Genomic DNA, 15,902 nt, shown 5'->3' with positions numbered 1-15,902 from the left:
ATGATTCTAGTACAAATCAAATTCACACATTCTAACACTCCCAAGCTTATGAGGAGTATTGAATGTTGTTGGTAAAATTCACATAAAACATTATGCAATCTTTCACCCATTCTAAGAACTTGTTTTGATTAGGTTAGTTAGATTAGAATTAATTAAAGAGCTTATTTTAATTAATTAAAAATGGTGAATGTGAAGTGCTAGAGCTTATTAGCATTTCTAATACCAACTTAGATGGAATTAAACAAATATCATCTCATATTTTGGATCACATTACTAATTAGTCTTGCATAGAGTTGGAGTACTTACAAATCTTGAGTTTACTTTACGTAGTCAATTGCTATTTATTACTTCAGTCTTTTATTTGAATCATTGTATCTAAACCCCCCCCCCCCTCTTTCGTGATCTCATTTAGTACCTTACGCAAAAACGGTATAAACATTTATCTCGTGTCTCTGAGGATCGACCCTATTTACCTTGTATTATATTTTTAATACAAAGTAGTAGTGTTTAAGGAGTTATTTTTACCCCTTTATTTGTTAGCTTTGAAACGCCTAACAATACACTCTCAATCCATGTGTAGCATTGCCATCCTTTCTTGTTATTAGTATTATTTATTGACATTGGATTAAAACATGTGCAATATATTATTTTATTTATATTAAAAGTATCTTTCAACTTTTTGGTGGTTTGTTTTTCTTACAAAGTAAATGATCCACGCCCAAAGAAGCTTGACAAGGAAACCTTATATCTTTTGGAAGGAAGGAATATCGAATACCTCATAAGAAAATACAGGCCGAGAGAGTTGTATCCATGTATCTTGTTAGGGTGAAAAGTTCTCCTTGGATGTGGCTTACCTTCTTGTATGTGTATGAGTCTTTCTTATAAATAGGAAGTGAGTGACTTCCATTATGTAAGAACTTGTAAGACCCATTTGTGAGTGTTAGTTTAGTGAGAGAAAGAACAAAACCCATTTGTACTCTTAATTTTATAATTGAGCTTAAATGATTTTTTTACTCCTTGTGTTCTTGATGTTTGTATGATTCAATATATCTTTTCAATTCCGCACATGTCATCATAATTAGGATCGCTACAATTGGTACCAGAGCGGGTGTTCTTGAAGCTCTCAAGAATTGATCCATGATGACTACTTGATTTGAGTGAATCTTCATTGTTGTGAGTTCTTAAACTTTGAGAAAGTTTGTGTTCTAGAAATCGAATTTATTCCTTGATTTGATCCAAAATTCGAGTTTCTCTCTCTAGAATACTTGTTTGTATCACTTTCTTTCTCTAGAATTTGGTTCATATTCACTTTCTCTCTCTAGAGATTTCATTCATATTCACTTTCTCTCTCTAGAAAAATCCAAGTTCATGTGATCATGATGTATTTGGCTTATAATTCTTCGGTTGTGATGATTGGAGATGTCAAAAACAAAATCAATGAGAAACAATTTTATGGATTATTGTTAAAAGGTGGGTTAATTACATGGGAAAATTTGATTTCCTATGGAGGCTTGAAAGATGATCATGGAAGATTAATATTTCAACCACTTTCGAAGATTGGAAGTTCGATTGAAATCATCATGAATATGTTATCTTGGTGTGAAAATCAAAAGGAAGGAAAAGAAAGAGAAATATTCAAAAAGGATTATGTTTCTCTTATTGAAGACCCAAATGATCTTCATGTTCTTAAGTTTGTTGAATTCAAGAAATTGGAATTTAATGTGATTTTGATGAAAATGTGAAAGTTCTTCGTTTAATTGGAGTTCAAACTGATGAGTGCATGAATGTTTGTGATTCGTTTGAAGGAATGATGCCTTATCGAAATCCTTTAATCCAAGAAGTTCAAATGTATCAAACTCCAAAAAGATTTGATTCAAACTTGCAAAGTTAAAGTTGTCAAGAATGGAATTGTTCTTGAATTCAAATCCTCAAGATCCAAGAAGATGAAAAGGAAGAAAAAGAAGAAGAAGATCAAAAGCAAAAACAAATGGGTTTCTTCACAAAAATCTTCAAGAGTTGTCATGAATCCGAAATCTACGAAGCAAATTTGGGTTCCAAAGGAACAATCATCAAGTGTTGCAATGAATTTGAATTCAAAACCCAAAAGTGTTGATGATTCTTATGAAAATGATGCTAGATCATTGAAGAACACGAAGAATGGTTTGTACAACACACATTGTGGGTGGTATAATGTGAAGATTGGTGATTTTCTTGTTCCAACAAAAGAACCAAGTTCTTCAATGATTGATTCGTGTGTTGCAGACGGAAAAAAGAATCATCAAGAAGGTGTCTCAAGTTCTCAAATGGATTCCGAAAAATTCATGTTCAGACCGAAGATGAACAATCAAGGTTTTTCTTAAAACTCGAATTTAATCAATTTTTTTATTGTGCTTTCCATTTTTGATTGTTGATCGTTTTGATTCATTGGATCTATTTTGTCTCAACCCCATTGTTGATCCAATTATTTTTGTTTAGATCAAGCCCAAAACAAAATTCATTACTGATCATTATTTGTTAATCCACATTCAAGCCCAATCATTGATCTTCACTGTTCATTCAATCGTATTTTGAGCCCAATTCATGAAATTCATCTATTTATGAGCCTAATCAAATTACAAGATTACAGCTGTTCGTGATCAATTTATTATATCCAAACTGTTTCTGAAATCATATTTCAATTATGCCATCTGTTTTCAAATTCATGTATCATTCATCAAGATTTGAGTTTAGTTCAAGCTTTCTTGTTTGATTCATGACTTCATTCAAGAAATTTGCTTCAACATTTCATCAATAATTGTTGATTGATTTCTGAATTGAAATTGTTGATGTATTTGTTTTTGGTTCAAAGTCAACGTCAAGTTTCAAACTCAAAATTGGTATCATAATCGAAGTGTGATGTTCGTCATTCGCCTTCTCTATTGAAGTTTATTGCAATTGGAGGATTTTTGTTATGAATGAATTGTAAGAGTTATCTTCGTGGGTTAATTTTGGAAGATAGGTAGGTAATAGTCGTGATAAAATGTCGATGCTATGAATGTGGAGTTTCGATATGAATTTTGAATTGAAAATTGATTAAAAAGGATCTGGAATTCGATAATTGGATTCGTGTTTGATTTGACTTTTGCTAATGGAGAAAGGGAAGAAGACAAACAACAATTTTGAATTAAGTTTTTCAGTTTCGATGTGTGGGTATCTAGTCGATCGAGATGTATGTGTGGTATCGTTCGATGAAATTTCAACGAATTGACAATTTTCACCCACTTTCGACATGGGGGCAAAATCTGTGCAGTTTGCAGAACTTTCACTTTGAATCCCTACAAATTATGCGAAATGGCAGAATTTACCCAGTTTCGACATTGGGCTAAAATTATGAGAATATACGGAGATTTTTCATGTTAGGTCCCTAAAGCTTTTGCGAATTGACACTTTATGCCTAGTTTCACATTTGGGGTAAAGCTTCGCACTGGAAGCTGTTTTGGCACAACGAGTCCCTGCAGAATTACAAAGTTGACAGTTGTTACCCAAATTTTTGAAATTCATGCAACTCTCACCCCAAAGTCGAAAATTTTCACAAAATTTGGAAATTTTTCTTTGCATTTCGTGATTGTTTTTCGTGCAAGATTTTCACTGTTTCATTTTTGGCACACATTGAGGGGGAGATTCGTCAAATTTATTCCTCTAGCGCTTCTCTTCCTTTGTGCGTTTTATAATCACTTGTTGATTATAAAAAAGGGGAGAATGTAGATATGGGTATTCGAAGCTTCTCGGGTATTTATTTGCGGATTTGAAGACCAGTATTACTTCGAGGGAGAGTTGGTCTTGATCGTGCGAGCTCGTTTGGAAACTGAATTCGGGACATCCAATCCTAACTTTGAGGGGGAGAATGTTAGGATGCAAAGTTCTCCTTGGATGTGACTTACCCTTTTGTATGTGTAAATGAGTTGAGTCTTTCCTTTAAATAGGAAGTGCATGACTCCCATTATTTAAGAACTTGTAAGACCCAATTGTGAGTGTTAGTTTAGTGAGAGAAAGAACAAAACCCACTATTACTCTTACTATTCTAATAGAGCTTAAATGATTTTATTTACTCATTGTGTTATTAATGTTTGCATGATTCACTAAATCTTTTCAATTCCCCATATGCCATCATAATTAGGATCTCTACATATCTTCGATTAGTGGGTATGCTTCAACCTTGTTCATCGACAACTGATCCAACTAATGAAAAAAAAAATTCATCCTTCCTTTAATATACTAGCTTTTGTGTGGAATAAAAATGAATTTCAAAAAACGTTATATTTTCAGGAGCAATTCCATAAATCTCCCTTCATATTTTATATTTTTTTTAAAAGACACGAAAGATATTCAATTAAATCTTAACATTGAAGTTACCTTCAAAAAGTGTCTTTAAAATCCATTCATATGGTGAGATGAATCTTGTCAATGACTTTTAACACCATATAATGTTAATCTCACCTAACTTGTATCTAGACTAGCAAACAATGAAAGTTGGCATGTTAATAAAAAGACCTCCTTAAGTTACTTTTGAAATGGAAACCTAGATATGAAAGAAAGGTACTTCTTCCTGCGCTCAATCTCTTCAAGCTCTGCAACTCTGCCCTTAAAGAGCCATTGCATTGTTTCAGCAAGTGCATATTGCATGTTCTTCAAGTCCTTTGGGGGCATATCATTACTTTTGATCTTTTTCCTTAAATGATATATGCAATCATCCATGCCAATGTATGCTTTTGCCTTCCTTTTGAACTGTTGGTCCTTAAGCTTGAACTTCTCGACATCTTTCATCATTTTGTCTACCTCTTGTTTGGACAATCTTCCACCATAATTGGTAACAGTAAGTTTTACTGTCTTGCCAGTAGATACTATCTTAGCTGTAACAATGAGGATATCGTTATCATCTATTTCAAAGCAAACCTCAATCAGTGAGACTCCCATAGGAGCAAGTGGAATTCCAGAAACTGTAAATGATCTCAACAAATAATTGTCGGTAGCTTTAGAGCGTTCACCTTGGTAGACCTTTATATTCACACGAGATTGATTGTCTTTGACTGCAAAAACAATGGTGGTTTTCTTCGTAGGTATAGCAATGTTCCATGGGATAACAACCATAAATAAGCAAAAAAGTTGACATCTTGCCCAAGCCTATGAACCAAGTGAAGCTTGAAGAAATGTGAAAGTTGCCTGGAGTGAAAGACGTGAAGATTTCGGATTAAGGCGAGAATGTTGGAGTAATCCAAAAGTTAGAAGGAGTCTAGGAAGTTTTAATCTAGTTATGGTAAATTTACTTTGAATTAGATTAGGTGTCTACTTTCTTGTTTTCTAAGCAAATTTTATTTTGTCCGATAAATAGTTTTAGTTGTCTTTCAATTTTTATAATAAGAAAAGCTTAACTTTTAAGAATTCTACTCTTCTCCTCTTCTCTCATATTTCCGATTTTTCATTCTTGTTCTAGCCATTGCTTTGTTTTCAAACAAATTGTTTTTTTGTGTTAAAACCTACACTTCCCTCCTTAAAAAAAACTCCAAAACATTTTTTTTCTTCCCCTTTCATTCCTTTTATTTCCTTAAAAAAACTCTGAGAACGGGTTGTATATGTTTTGAAAAGAAGGTAACCGACCATGTATCTTTGATCAGCAGGTCATGTGCTTCGACCTTGTTCATCGACAATTGATCCAACTCTTAAACTATATAACATTCATCATTCTTTTGACTTACTATTTTTTGTATGGAATAAAAATGAATTTGAAGAAACGTTATATTTTCGGGGCCAATTCCTTTAATTTACTAGCTTTTGTATGAAATAATAATAAGAAAAGTTATATTTTTCAGGGCCAATTGCATAAATCTCCCTTATATTTAATTTATCTGTTTCTTTTGAAGACACAAAAAAATTTCAATAATATCTAAACACTAATTTACCTTCAAAAAGTAAATCTTTAAAATCCATTCATATGTTGATATGGATCTTGTCAACGACTTCTAACACCATGTAATAATAATCTCGGCTAACTTTAATCTAGACCGTTGGAATGCTAAAAAACCCCGGTTAAGTTTTTCGAAATGGAAACCTAGATACCAAATTGATCAGGTACTTCTTCCTGCGCTCAATCTCTTCAACCTCTGCAACTCTGCCCTGAGAGAGCCATTGCATCGTTACAGCAAGTGCATAATGCATGTTCTTCATGTCCTTTGGGGGCACATCATTACTTTTGATCTTCTTCCTTAAGTCGTATATGCAATCATCCAATGCATTGTATGCTTCTGCCTTCCTTTTGAACCGTTGATCCTCAACCTTGAACTTCTCGGCATCTTTCATCATTTTGTCTACCTCTTGCTTGGATATTCTTCCACCATAATTGGTAACAGTAAGTTTTTCCGTGATATTAGTGAGACTCCCTTTGGAGCAGGTGGAATTCCGGAAACTGTAAAGGATCCCAACAAGTAGTTGTCAGTAGATTTAGACCGTTCACCTTGGTACACTGAGATCCTTGCACTAGATTGGTTGTCTTCAGATGTAACAAAACTGTGGGTCTTCTTCACAGGTACAGGAGTGTTCCTTCCGATGACAACATGTTGGGGTTGAAACACACTTTTATTCAGAACTAGAACAAAAGAGAAGAGCTTACACGCTCAATATTACAAGAAAAAGAAACAACCCTCTAATACTCACTCTAAGTATTACACACTACACTCTCTGTTGGTGGTGTCTTACAACTGAGGTTAGAGCCTCTATTTATATTTAAACAAGCCTACAATTACTACTGCTACCATTTATTGTGTTCATTATGTGAACATACGAAGTTGCCATTTGAGTTCTTATTGTCAACAAAGGAGGCATTCATTTGTCAACAAAAGAGGGTGATACAGCTACTCATGGCAGGTTCACACCCAAGTAGGTTTACACTCACACAACAGTCATTATATCACCTTTTGTCTCAATGCCAAGTGACAAGGGAGTGACATCAGTTACCATCACCTCCTTTATCATTTTGGTAGTATCACCAGATAAGTTTGCAGCCATAACTGCCGCCCCATAAGCAACAGCTTCATCTGGGTTGATGTTCTTGCATAACTCCTTCCCATCAAAGAACTCCTGTAACATTAGTTGGACCTTTGGTATCCTAGTAGACCCACCAACAAGAATCACCTCATCCACATTTCCTTTAGTCATATTTGCATCAGCTAAACAACTCTCCAGCTGTTCAATACACTTTGTAAAATAACTCATATTAAGCTCCTCAAATTTCGCACGACTAAAAGCCATTGAAAAGTCAATACCCTTGTGCAACAATTCTAATTCAACTGAAGCTTGCGTAGCATAAGAAAGAACCCTCTTTGCTTTCTCACATTCAGCTTTCAACCTTCCTAAGGCCCTCTTTTTTCCAGTTAAATCCATTTCGTATTTCTTCTTAAATTCCTCAACACAATAATCAACCATACGGTTATCAAAATCTTCACCTCCCAGATGAGTGTCACCAGCAACAGCCTTAACCTCAAACTTACCAACTTCATCAATGGTGAGAATAGAGACATCAAAAGTGCCACCACCGAGATCAAATACAACCACATTCCTCTTTCCAGTAAGCCCCAACATGTTGTCTATACCATAAGCAATTGCAGCTGCTGTTGGCTCATTGATCATGCGAAGGACATTTAAGCCAGCAATAGTAGCAGCATCCTTGGTTGCTTGACGTTGAGAATCATTGAAATAAGCTGGGACTGTGATGACAGCATTTTTAACAGTCTGACCTACATAAGCCTCTGCAACTTCTTTCATCTTCTTAAGAATCATTGATGAAATTTCTTCGGTAGAAAATTGTTGCTCGTTTTCCATGTGAGTAACCATAATTTTTGGCATGTCGTTGGGCCCTTGTATGACCCTATATGGCAACAACTTTATGTCATCCTGCACCATGGCTTCACTGAACCTCCTGCCGATCAGCCTCTTCACATCTGAAATTCCATAACAAGATGAGCCAAGCAATATAAAAAAAATGCGAAAAGCATGAAATATTAAAACATAGAAATTGTAATTAAACTGACTGAATACAGTATTTGCATGGTTCTTTGCAATTTGATTCTTGGCACCATCACCAACGAGCTGTTCATTATTAGTGAAAGCAACACAAGATGGTGTTGTTCGATTGCCTTGATCGTTGGTTATGATCTCTATTTTGTTGTGTTTCCATACAGCAACACATGAGTATGTGGTGCCCAAGTCAATACCAATTGCTGGTCCTCCACCTCCCACATTCTCCATTGCTCTATAGCTTCGAACAGAAATATGCAATGTCAATAAGAATCTATGATGTAGGCTCACCATGCATTATACAAGAATAAGGTACTAATTAAAGTCTATCTTTTTTTAAGTTTATTTAGTTAAGTTTTTATTTTTATCTAGCCTTACACCTTCTATTTGGCCCTTACAAATTCATCAATCACAAATGTTGGAATCTTTTTAGCTAGTTAGAATATTTGAAGTTATCAACTTCAAATATATTTATGTTGTTTAGGTTTTTGCAGAATATATAAATCAAGAAGCATTTGATAAAACTTTTAGTTTGAATCCTATAAAACCTGACATCAAACAGAACAGGACAAACATGTTAATAAAGTCATTGTTCACAACTCATATAAATTTAGTCAGGACTAAATAGCTCATTTTTCTTGTTCTATTACTATTATAATAAACTTTTATTTGTTTTTCCTCGTTCAAAAAGTATAATTCCTGGATTCATATATTTCAACACATAAACCATCATTCTTATTATCATTGTCATTTGATAAATTAATAGACAGTGTGAGACTAATGATTGTATTCAACGCCCCACCCTAGCTTCCGCAACAGTGATGCTAAAGGGTTCTTTTTCTAATGACTTTATAATCATAAAGTTCGAATAAAGTTGCAGATCAAGAAAATCAAAGAGTTTGAATGAAGTTGCATATAACGAAGATCATATTCATAGAATCATAGTAACAAGAACGTACCTCTGTGTGCAGACTTGTGTAGGGAAGAAACTTGGAGAACGCGTAATGGATAGCAACGATGAGTCCGTATTATATTTATATGAGGTTTTGGCTCGTGGGCAATTTGGTAAAAGTGCAAGAGTTGTAATCGTGATCTAATTCTTATCTCTCCAATTCTTTCAAATTTGGATTGAAAAGTTGGAAAAGGAAGATATTCTATCTTTTTCTTCTGTCGTATTTTTTTCAAAAATAAAATTAAATAAATAATAATCTAAGAATCTAAGAAACGAGATTTTTGCTCCCTTCTTCCTAATTCGTTTGGCTTCATTCATTAAATTGAAATGGAAATTTTAAGGTGGGCAGTTGCGAGATTGAGGTTTTGTTACACGTCATGCGATATTTTTGCGGGAATCGGCACTAAAGAATTTTATTAATCCACTAAAATTAAGGGTCTAATTACAATTATACCCACATTTACACGAATCAAGATATGCATTAATTCTTGAAGGACTTTAACTTCACTATTTTTATTTTTTCAAATAGTTCAAATAAAATGTTATATGATAGTTAACTTTATTTATTACTTTTCAATAACAACTAGTAGATGACCCCGTGCTTTGTACGGATAGGTATTCTTACCTTTTTTTTTTTTGTGTACTGTCCATGAGCCTTTAAAAACAATTTCAAGGACCACAAACAAACACCCAAAATCATATCAGATCTACTTCACAATCATATACTAATGCAAAAAATAGAAGGTAATCATATAACCGTCACATTGCTCCCCTTTCTCCCTGTCATCATAATTTTGCAGACCTTCAAACTTACATATAAGCTTATCAACCGAATCTTTCAAATTTGTGTTTTCTTGCTTGCCCTGCTTCAACAATCATTAAATAAAAAAAGCCAAAAAAACAGACGAAAATAGACAAAATGAAACACGATCAATAATATTATTTTTAAGGACCAAAAAAATGTCATTGTTTTGTGGTTAGTTTTCTAATAATATTTTAGTTAATACATAGATAAAGAAGTACGTCCATGCTACTTTGTCTCTGTAGCGTAATGTTTGATCTGTTTGCTAATTGATCCGTAAAAATAACTAAGGATCGATGTAGAGGTAAGATAATCAACTTACCAGACTGTAAGCATGGGTAAGCTTCAGAAATCTATCAAGAGTTTTTATCAAAAAAAAAAAAAAAAATGCTACCCTCAGCAAGTGATCGAAAGCAGAAATATGGTAGTGGTGACACAATATGGTAGTGAAAACTATAACCCGCAAATCCATAATAATATATCATTGAAAATTTGTAGCAATAGAACAGCTTATGAAAGACTATGTGTAGTACCATTTTAGAGTCCAGTGTGTGGTTGATGGAGAAGGTAGGATCGAAAATTGGTAGAACCAAGAAGGATCATTGTTCCAAACTTCAGTCTAAGAGTTGCATGAAGCGACCAATATGCCCCTATCATCCATCATCTATGCTAAGCCAAATACAGGAAAGCATTAAGAATATAAAATCTAAAAGAAATGGTTGTTATTCCATCCAAATCCCATCAAAATAAATATCATTATGCATTTCCATTGGTCCCAATGTTATACACGATTATACACCTGTAATGTGTACAATAAGTTTAGGTATGTTGCTATTATAGGTAATAAATATTAGTCAACGTGGTAATATGTATTGTATTGAATTTAAATCACATATACAAGAGAGATATATATAATTAATATATTTACACTTTAGACCCTATAATACAAAGTATTATTATTATTATCTAATATCCACCGCAAGCTAAGGTTAGGAAGTATACCGCAACTTGGATCATAATAGGAGAAAACGTTGTGAAGACAAAGGCTTTGTGAAGACGTCAGCAATCTGATCGTTTGTGTTGATGTATTGAACCGAGAGATTTCCTTATGCTACCTTTTCATGAACAAAGTGGAAATCCACCTCAACATGTTTGGTGTGTGCATGAAATACAGGATTGGCTGAAAGATAGGTAGCACCTAGGTTATCACACCACAATGTAGGAATAGTCTTGAGAGAAACACGCAGTTCTCCCAAAAGAACTTGAAGCCAAGTAAGTTCGGCCACCGTATCTGCTAGGGCCTTGTACTCGGACTATGTTGATGACTGAGAGACAGTGCGTTGTTTGCGAGCAGATGAGGAAAAAAGATTAGAACCAAGATATATCGCATAGCCCCCGGTAGATCGACGATCATCTGGAAAACTAGCCCAATCTGCGTCAGAGTAGGTTGTAATGGAGGGGTCAGTTGTATCGGTATAGGAATGAAGCTTTAAATCAGAGTGACATTGTAACATCAACCCATAAGACACAGTTCCTTGAAGATACCATATGATACACTTGACAGCCGACTAATGATTCTTTGTGGGTGAATGCATAAATTGACCAACTTTGTTAACTGCAAACGTGATGTCTGGCCGAGAAAGGGCAAAATACTGGAGGGCACCAACAAGTTGTCTATATTGAATATGGTTATCAAAATCTTTACTATCACCGATGGCGAGATTGGCATTTGTATCCATTGGAGAGGGGACCGGTTTTAAAATAGGAGATTAGAGTTGGTAGTCAGTGCGGGAGTAGAGACAGTCGGCTGAGATGAGATGGGGATGGCGGGTTCAAATTGAGTTTGTGTAGTGGTGGATGAGGTTGTTTGGCGTTGGCACTGTCGCTTATAGGTATGGATTAATGGAGGTGGAATATTGGTTGAAGACACTAGAATTGTTAAATTAGGTGGAGACTGATCTGGTAGTGGTATAGGATTAGGATATGACGATACATATGGATCAGAAACAGGTTGTTGTTGTTGGTCACTATGATGAAGTTCATAAGTTGCGGATTTAGAAAAGGGATATGATGTTTCATTAAACCGTACATAACGGGCAACATAGATGCGTTCAGAAGATAGGTCAAAGCATCAATAACGCTGATGTGAGGGACTGTAACCTAAAAAGATACACAGGGTGGAATGAAAATCCATTTTATGTTTGTTATATGTGTCACACCCCCAGCCGTCGGCGGAAACACCGGGTGGTGTAACGTCATTCTTCGTATCACAGTTATATAACATACACTGAACAGTACTAAAGAAAATACATACCTTTATTGATGATTGAAAGTTACATTATTGTTTTCCTAGTATTTATTACATAATATTCGACTATGGCATACTTCTTAAAGAACAGGAAGATAATAGTAAAACTTCTCCTGTTTGAATACATACCAGCTTTTCAAGTTCCTGAAAACACATGCATTTTAAAATACGTCAACATAAAGTTGGTGAGTTCACAGGTTTTGACTCCATATGAAAATAATACTTTTTCTAAGTTCAAAAGTTTAGTTTTTGAAAGTATCATTTAGACGCTCCGACATTTAGTATATATATTAGGTATAATAGTCTACTTATCAAATAAGTGTTATACCTAAACGTTCTTTGAACCTAGGGTATAAGTAGGGGGAAACTTATACTTAACATTAATACTTGTATACGACAAAGCTAGTATAATGGTTCTAACAATGTGCTACCATGAGCCTGTAACCGCTGCTACGACATAATACCTCTGATAAAACACACTCATGATTTCCATGAGAAACAACACACTCATGATTTCCATGAGAAACAACACCGCACGCTTCATCGACGCCATAACAATAACAAGTAAAAGGATAGTTCGTCACTCGCTTATGGTTGACTGTAGCTAACAATCACAAGTGGGGTTGTCAACCCGTATACTAATTATACACGACTTCCTTGTTCACACGGGATTAACGGTTATAGTTCAGAGGATTTCCGCTAAGATCTCCAACCTTAGTTGATGAATACAATTACTCATGTAGACTCCGACGACTTCCTATAGCTCTAACAACAAAAGGATTTTCATGTCTAAAACCCTAAGTTATTAGACAATACCTTTAAACATTACTCCTAAGTTCATATTACTTTAGGCAGTACAACAGCTATAACTTGAGGAAAAATCAGGTTTTATCTTAACATAAAACCAACAATCACAATATATAACATACCAAGTTTTATCTTGTCATAAAACCAACAATAACAACATATAGCATACCAAGTTTTATCTTGACATGAGACCAATAATAGCCACGTACTTTTTAACATATAGAACTCCCGAATATAACTTCGGAACTATATCGCACACAACATATATATAGAATCCTAAGTATAACTCAAGATCTACATTAATACAAGAACATGCTAACAAGTTGATAATAGTTGTATATATTCAAAATATTATATTTAGAACAACTATATCCCGGTTAATATAACTATTTACGTTGATACTAATATACAATCATATAGACATAATAATAACGTATATACAATATTTAGCATGCGTTTTCCCCCGAAAATATTAGAAAGTGGGGCCGTGAAACTCACCCTAGTAGCGTGATTATATGTAATCTAACTAGAAACGGTCAGCGGTTCGAGATCATCGGGCTCGGGATGCGAAATGGCCTCCAAAAACGAGAGAGAAAGAAGAGATTTTGGTGTAATAAGCTTTGGGGTCGAAATGGCTATTTATAGGCTGATTTTGGCCCATTCACGTCGTGAACATGATAGGTTCACGTCGTGAGTTATGGCAAGAGTCATCCTGTAGCCTTAACGCGTGTTTTCTAGCTCCGATTCGTGTCCTACAGCGTCCTCACGTCGTGAGAAATCTGTGACAACCCGAAACTTTTATTCTGTACACTTGGTCAACTTTATCAACATTGAACTTGATTTCTGTTACCTTTTAACGCCGTTTAAGGGTTAGTTTAAGTGTTTTAAGCTTGAGTACAGCCAGGAGTGAGATTAGAAATGAGTCAACGAGTCGTATAGAGACAAAACCGGGCCATACACCCTCTTGAGAGGTGTGTACGGCCGCACACATGGGTATGCGGCCGCATACCCACCCTCCAGCCGCACACTCACCCTTATATATATATATAAGGTGACCCCTTCACTCATTCCTTTCATTTGGCTGCACTTTACTTTCTCTCTCTACTTTCTCTCTCTAAAAACTTCATCCAAGAACACTCTAAAGGCCTCAAAAACGTGAACTACTTCATCATTCAGCTTGTTATATTGGTAAAACACTTGAATCTAAGCCTAAAACTCATAGTGTTCTTCTTGTTCTTCATCCCTTGAAGGTGTACGGCCGCATACCTTCATGAGGTGGCCGCACACACCTTAAGACTCTCCAAAGTGAAGAGTTTGGCCTCCATTTGCTAGTTGGACTTGGTATTAGCACTAGAACACCTCAAAATCGACATTTTGGGCACAAATGAGGAGTGTACGGTCGCACACCCCTGTGTACAGCCGCACACCCTCTCTGTACGACCGCACACTCCCATATACGGCCGCACACGCCCCCTGTACGGCCGCACACTCCTGTGTGCAACCGCACACACAGGCTGACCGCACACCCTGGCCGTACACACACTCCTTTGGCCGTACACCTCCCTTGTTTGATCATATAGGGTCCCGACAAGCATTTCCAAGTCTTTAGGGTGGTTTCCCGTCATGTCTAGTCATGAAACACCCTAACTCTAACACACATATGTGTTATCACATGTTAATAGGATCCACTTGCGTACGAAACATCGGTTGACACTCAGCATTCGTAACCGATCATTCACCCAGATCCTACGTCAAACGGTGAGTTCATACCCCTACGCTTTTTCCGAGTTTTTCATGTTTTCAGGGGGGGAATACAAGCAAAAGTACAAGGAAACTTGTGCTCAAGTATATTATTTTGTTTAAAATAATTATATGTTCAGTATGCTTTTAACACAGAAAACAGTTTTACCAAACGATTAAGAAATCAACTCGTAGAAACAGTTTTCAAAACTAAAACAAGGAACTTGTGAATCTTGTCATAACAGGCGATATTTTGCAAAGGATTTATACAAAACATAAACATGATTTTCAGTATTATTACTTGTAAATTTGTTAGGCTAAGTTTTGAGACACGCCCTTGGTAACACTCCACCGGATACGAGAGTGTAGGACTAACCCTTGTAACCAGAATCTCTTGGAGGGAGAGCGTGACTATTGTGTATAGATCTATATGGGACTGACTATCCCGCACCTTCGCTGCTAGCTACAACGGGACCATTAGGTTCAGGGGTGACAAAGTCATAAAAAGATACTGGCCCCCGGTACGTGCCATATCCAGTGTAAGTACGGTTATGACACTCACAACCTAGATAACGAGAATTTACTTTTGTAATAATGAAACAAGTGAACTAACCTCAAAGTAATAACCGATTTGATTACTAGAGGGCATTAGTAATACCCTTAGGATCTAGTTCACTACTTATTGATTAGTTTTATTTATGTAATAAGGCTAATACACCTCACTGAGAGCAAACAGGGTTTTTCAGGAAACTACATCTAACGATACAAGTATGGTAGATACTTGTACACTTCATTCCAGAACTGTTAACCAACTATCAACTTTTAAGGAAAATATAGGATTTTCCTGGGATAACTCAACCTTACATAAACAGGCTGTTAAACAAATAACGAATGGATAATCAAACATCTTTCATAAGAAAATATAGGATTTTCTTGGGAAATACTTTTCAAAGGATCAAAGAAACATTTCTTTCACCAGAACTAAACGCTTATGAACTCACCAGCTTTATGCTGATAACTTCAAAACTGCTTGTATTCTCAGGGCAACAATAGACAGGTACTCCTGCCAACTTTTGGAGAAGACGAAGCATTTTGGAGTCACGTCTTTTACTTTTGTTATATACTGTTATGTATAAACCATGTTTTCAAACAATGTAAATATTCTTATTTTAACGTAATGGTTGTGTTTACTTCGCTTACTATGATCCAACTGTTGTGATACTACACATGACGTCCTCCACCCTAGA

General features: G+C 35.5%; 1 protein-coding gene across 1 annotated transcript; it reads right to left on the bottom strand.

Annotated features, from left to right (window-relative positions):
* Positions 1 to 4,539: 4,539 nt before the first annotated feature.
* LOC145131087 (heat shock cognate 70 kDa protein-like) lies at positions 4,540 to 9,034 on the bottom strand. Its single transcript, XM_079065823.1, has 4 exons — positions 9,006 to 9,034; positions 8,061 to 8,287; positions 6,932 to 7,970; positions 4,540 to 5,125 (listed from the first exon to the last, which is right to left on the bottom strand). Exons 2-4 carry the CDS (start codon positions 8,275 to 8,277, stop codon positions 4,540 to 4,542), a joined length of 1,842 nt encoding a protein of 613 aa, XP_078921949.1. The 5' UTR covers positions 8,278 to 8,287; positions 9,006 to 9,034.
* Between the last annotated feature and the right edge of the window lie 6,868 nt (positions 9,035 to 15,902).

Source organism: Lactuca virosa, chromosome 8 (assembly GCF_052849685.1).
Source record: "Lactuca virosa cultivar CGN04683 chromosome 8, Lactuca_virosa_CGN04683_v6, whole genome shotgun sequence".
NCBI lineage: Eukaryota > Viridiplantae > Streptophyta > Magnoliopsida > Asterales > Asteraceae > Lactuca > Lactuca virosa.
Note: the sequence above shows the minus strand (reverse complement) of the source record. Positions and strands in the feature narration are given on the sequence as shown.

What these genes read in the sequence shown, in the direction of transcription:
- LOC145131087 (XM_079065823.1), bottom strand. Translation starts at nt 8,277, where the DNA reads ATGGAGAATGTGGGAGGTGGAGGACCAGCAATTGGTATTGACTTGGGC. An exon ending in CCATGCAAATACTGTATTCA is followed by an intron (nt 7,971 to 8,060) that starts GTCAGTTTAATT and finishes ATGGAATTTCAG; the next exon opens with ATGTGAAGAGGCTGATCGGC. An exon ending in ACAAAAGGTGATATAATGAC is followed by an intron (nt 5,126 to 6,931) that starts TGTTGTGTGAGT and finishes TTGCTTATTTAT; the next exon opens with GGTTGTTATCCCATGGAACA.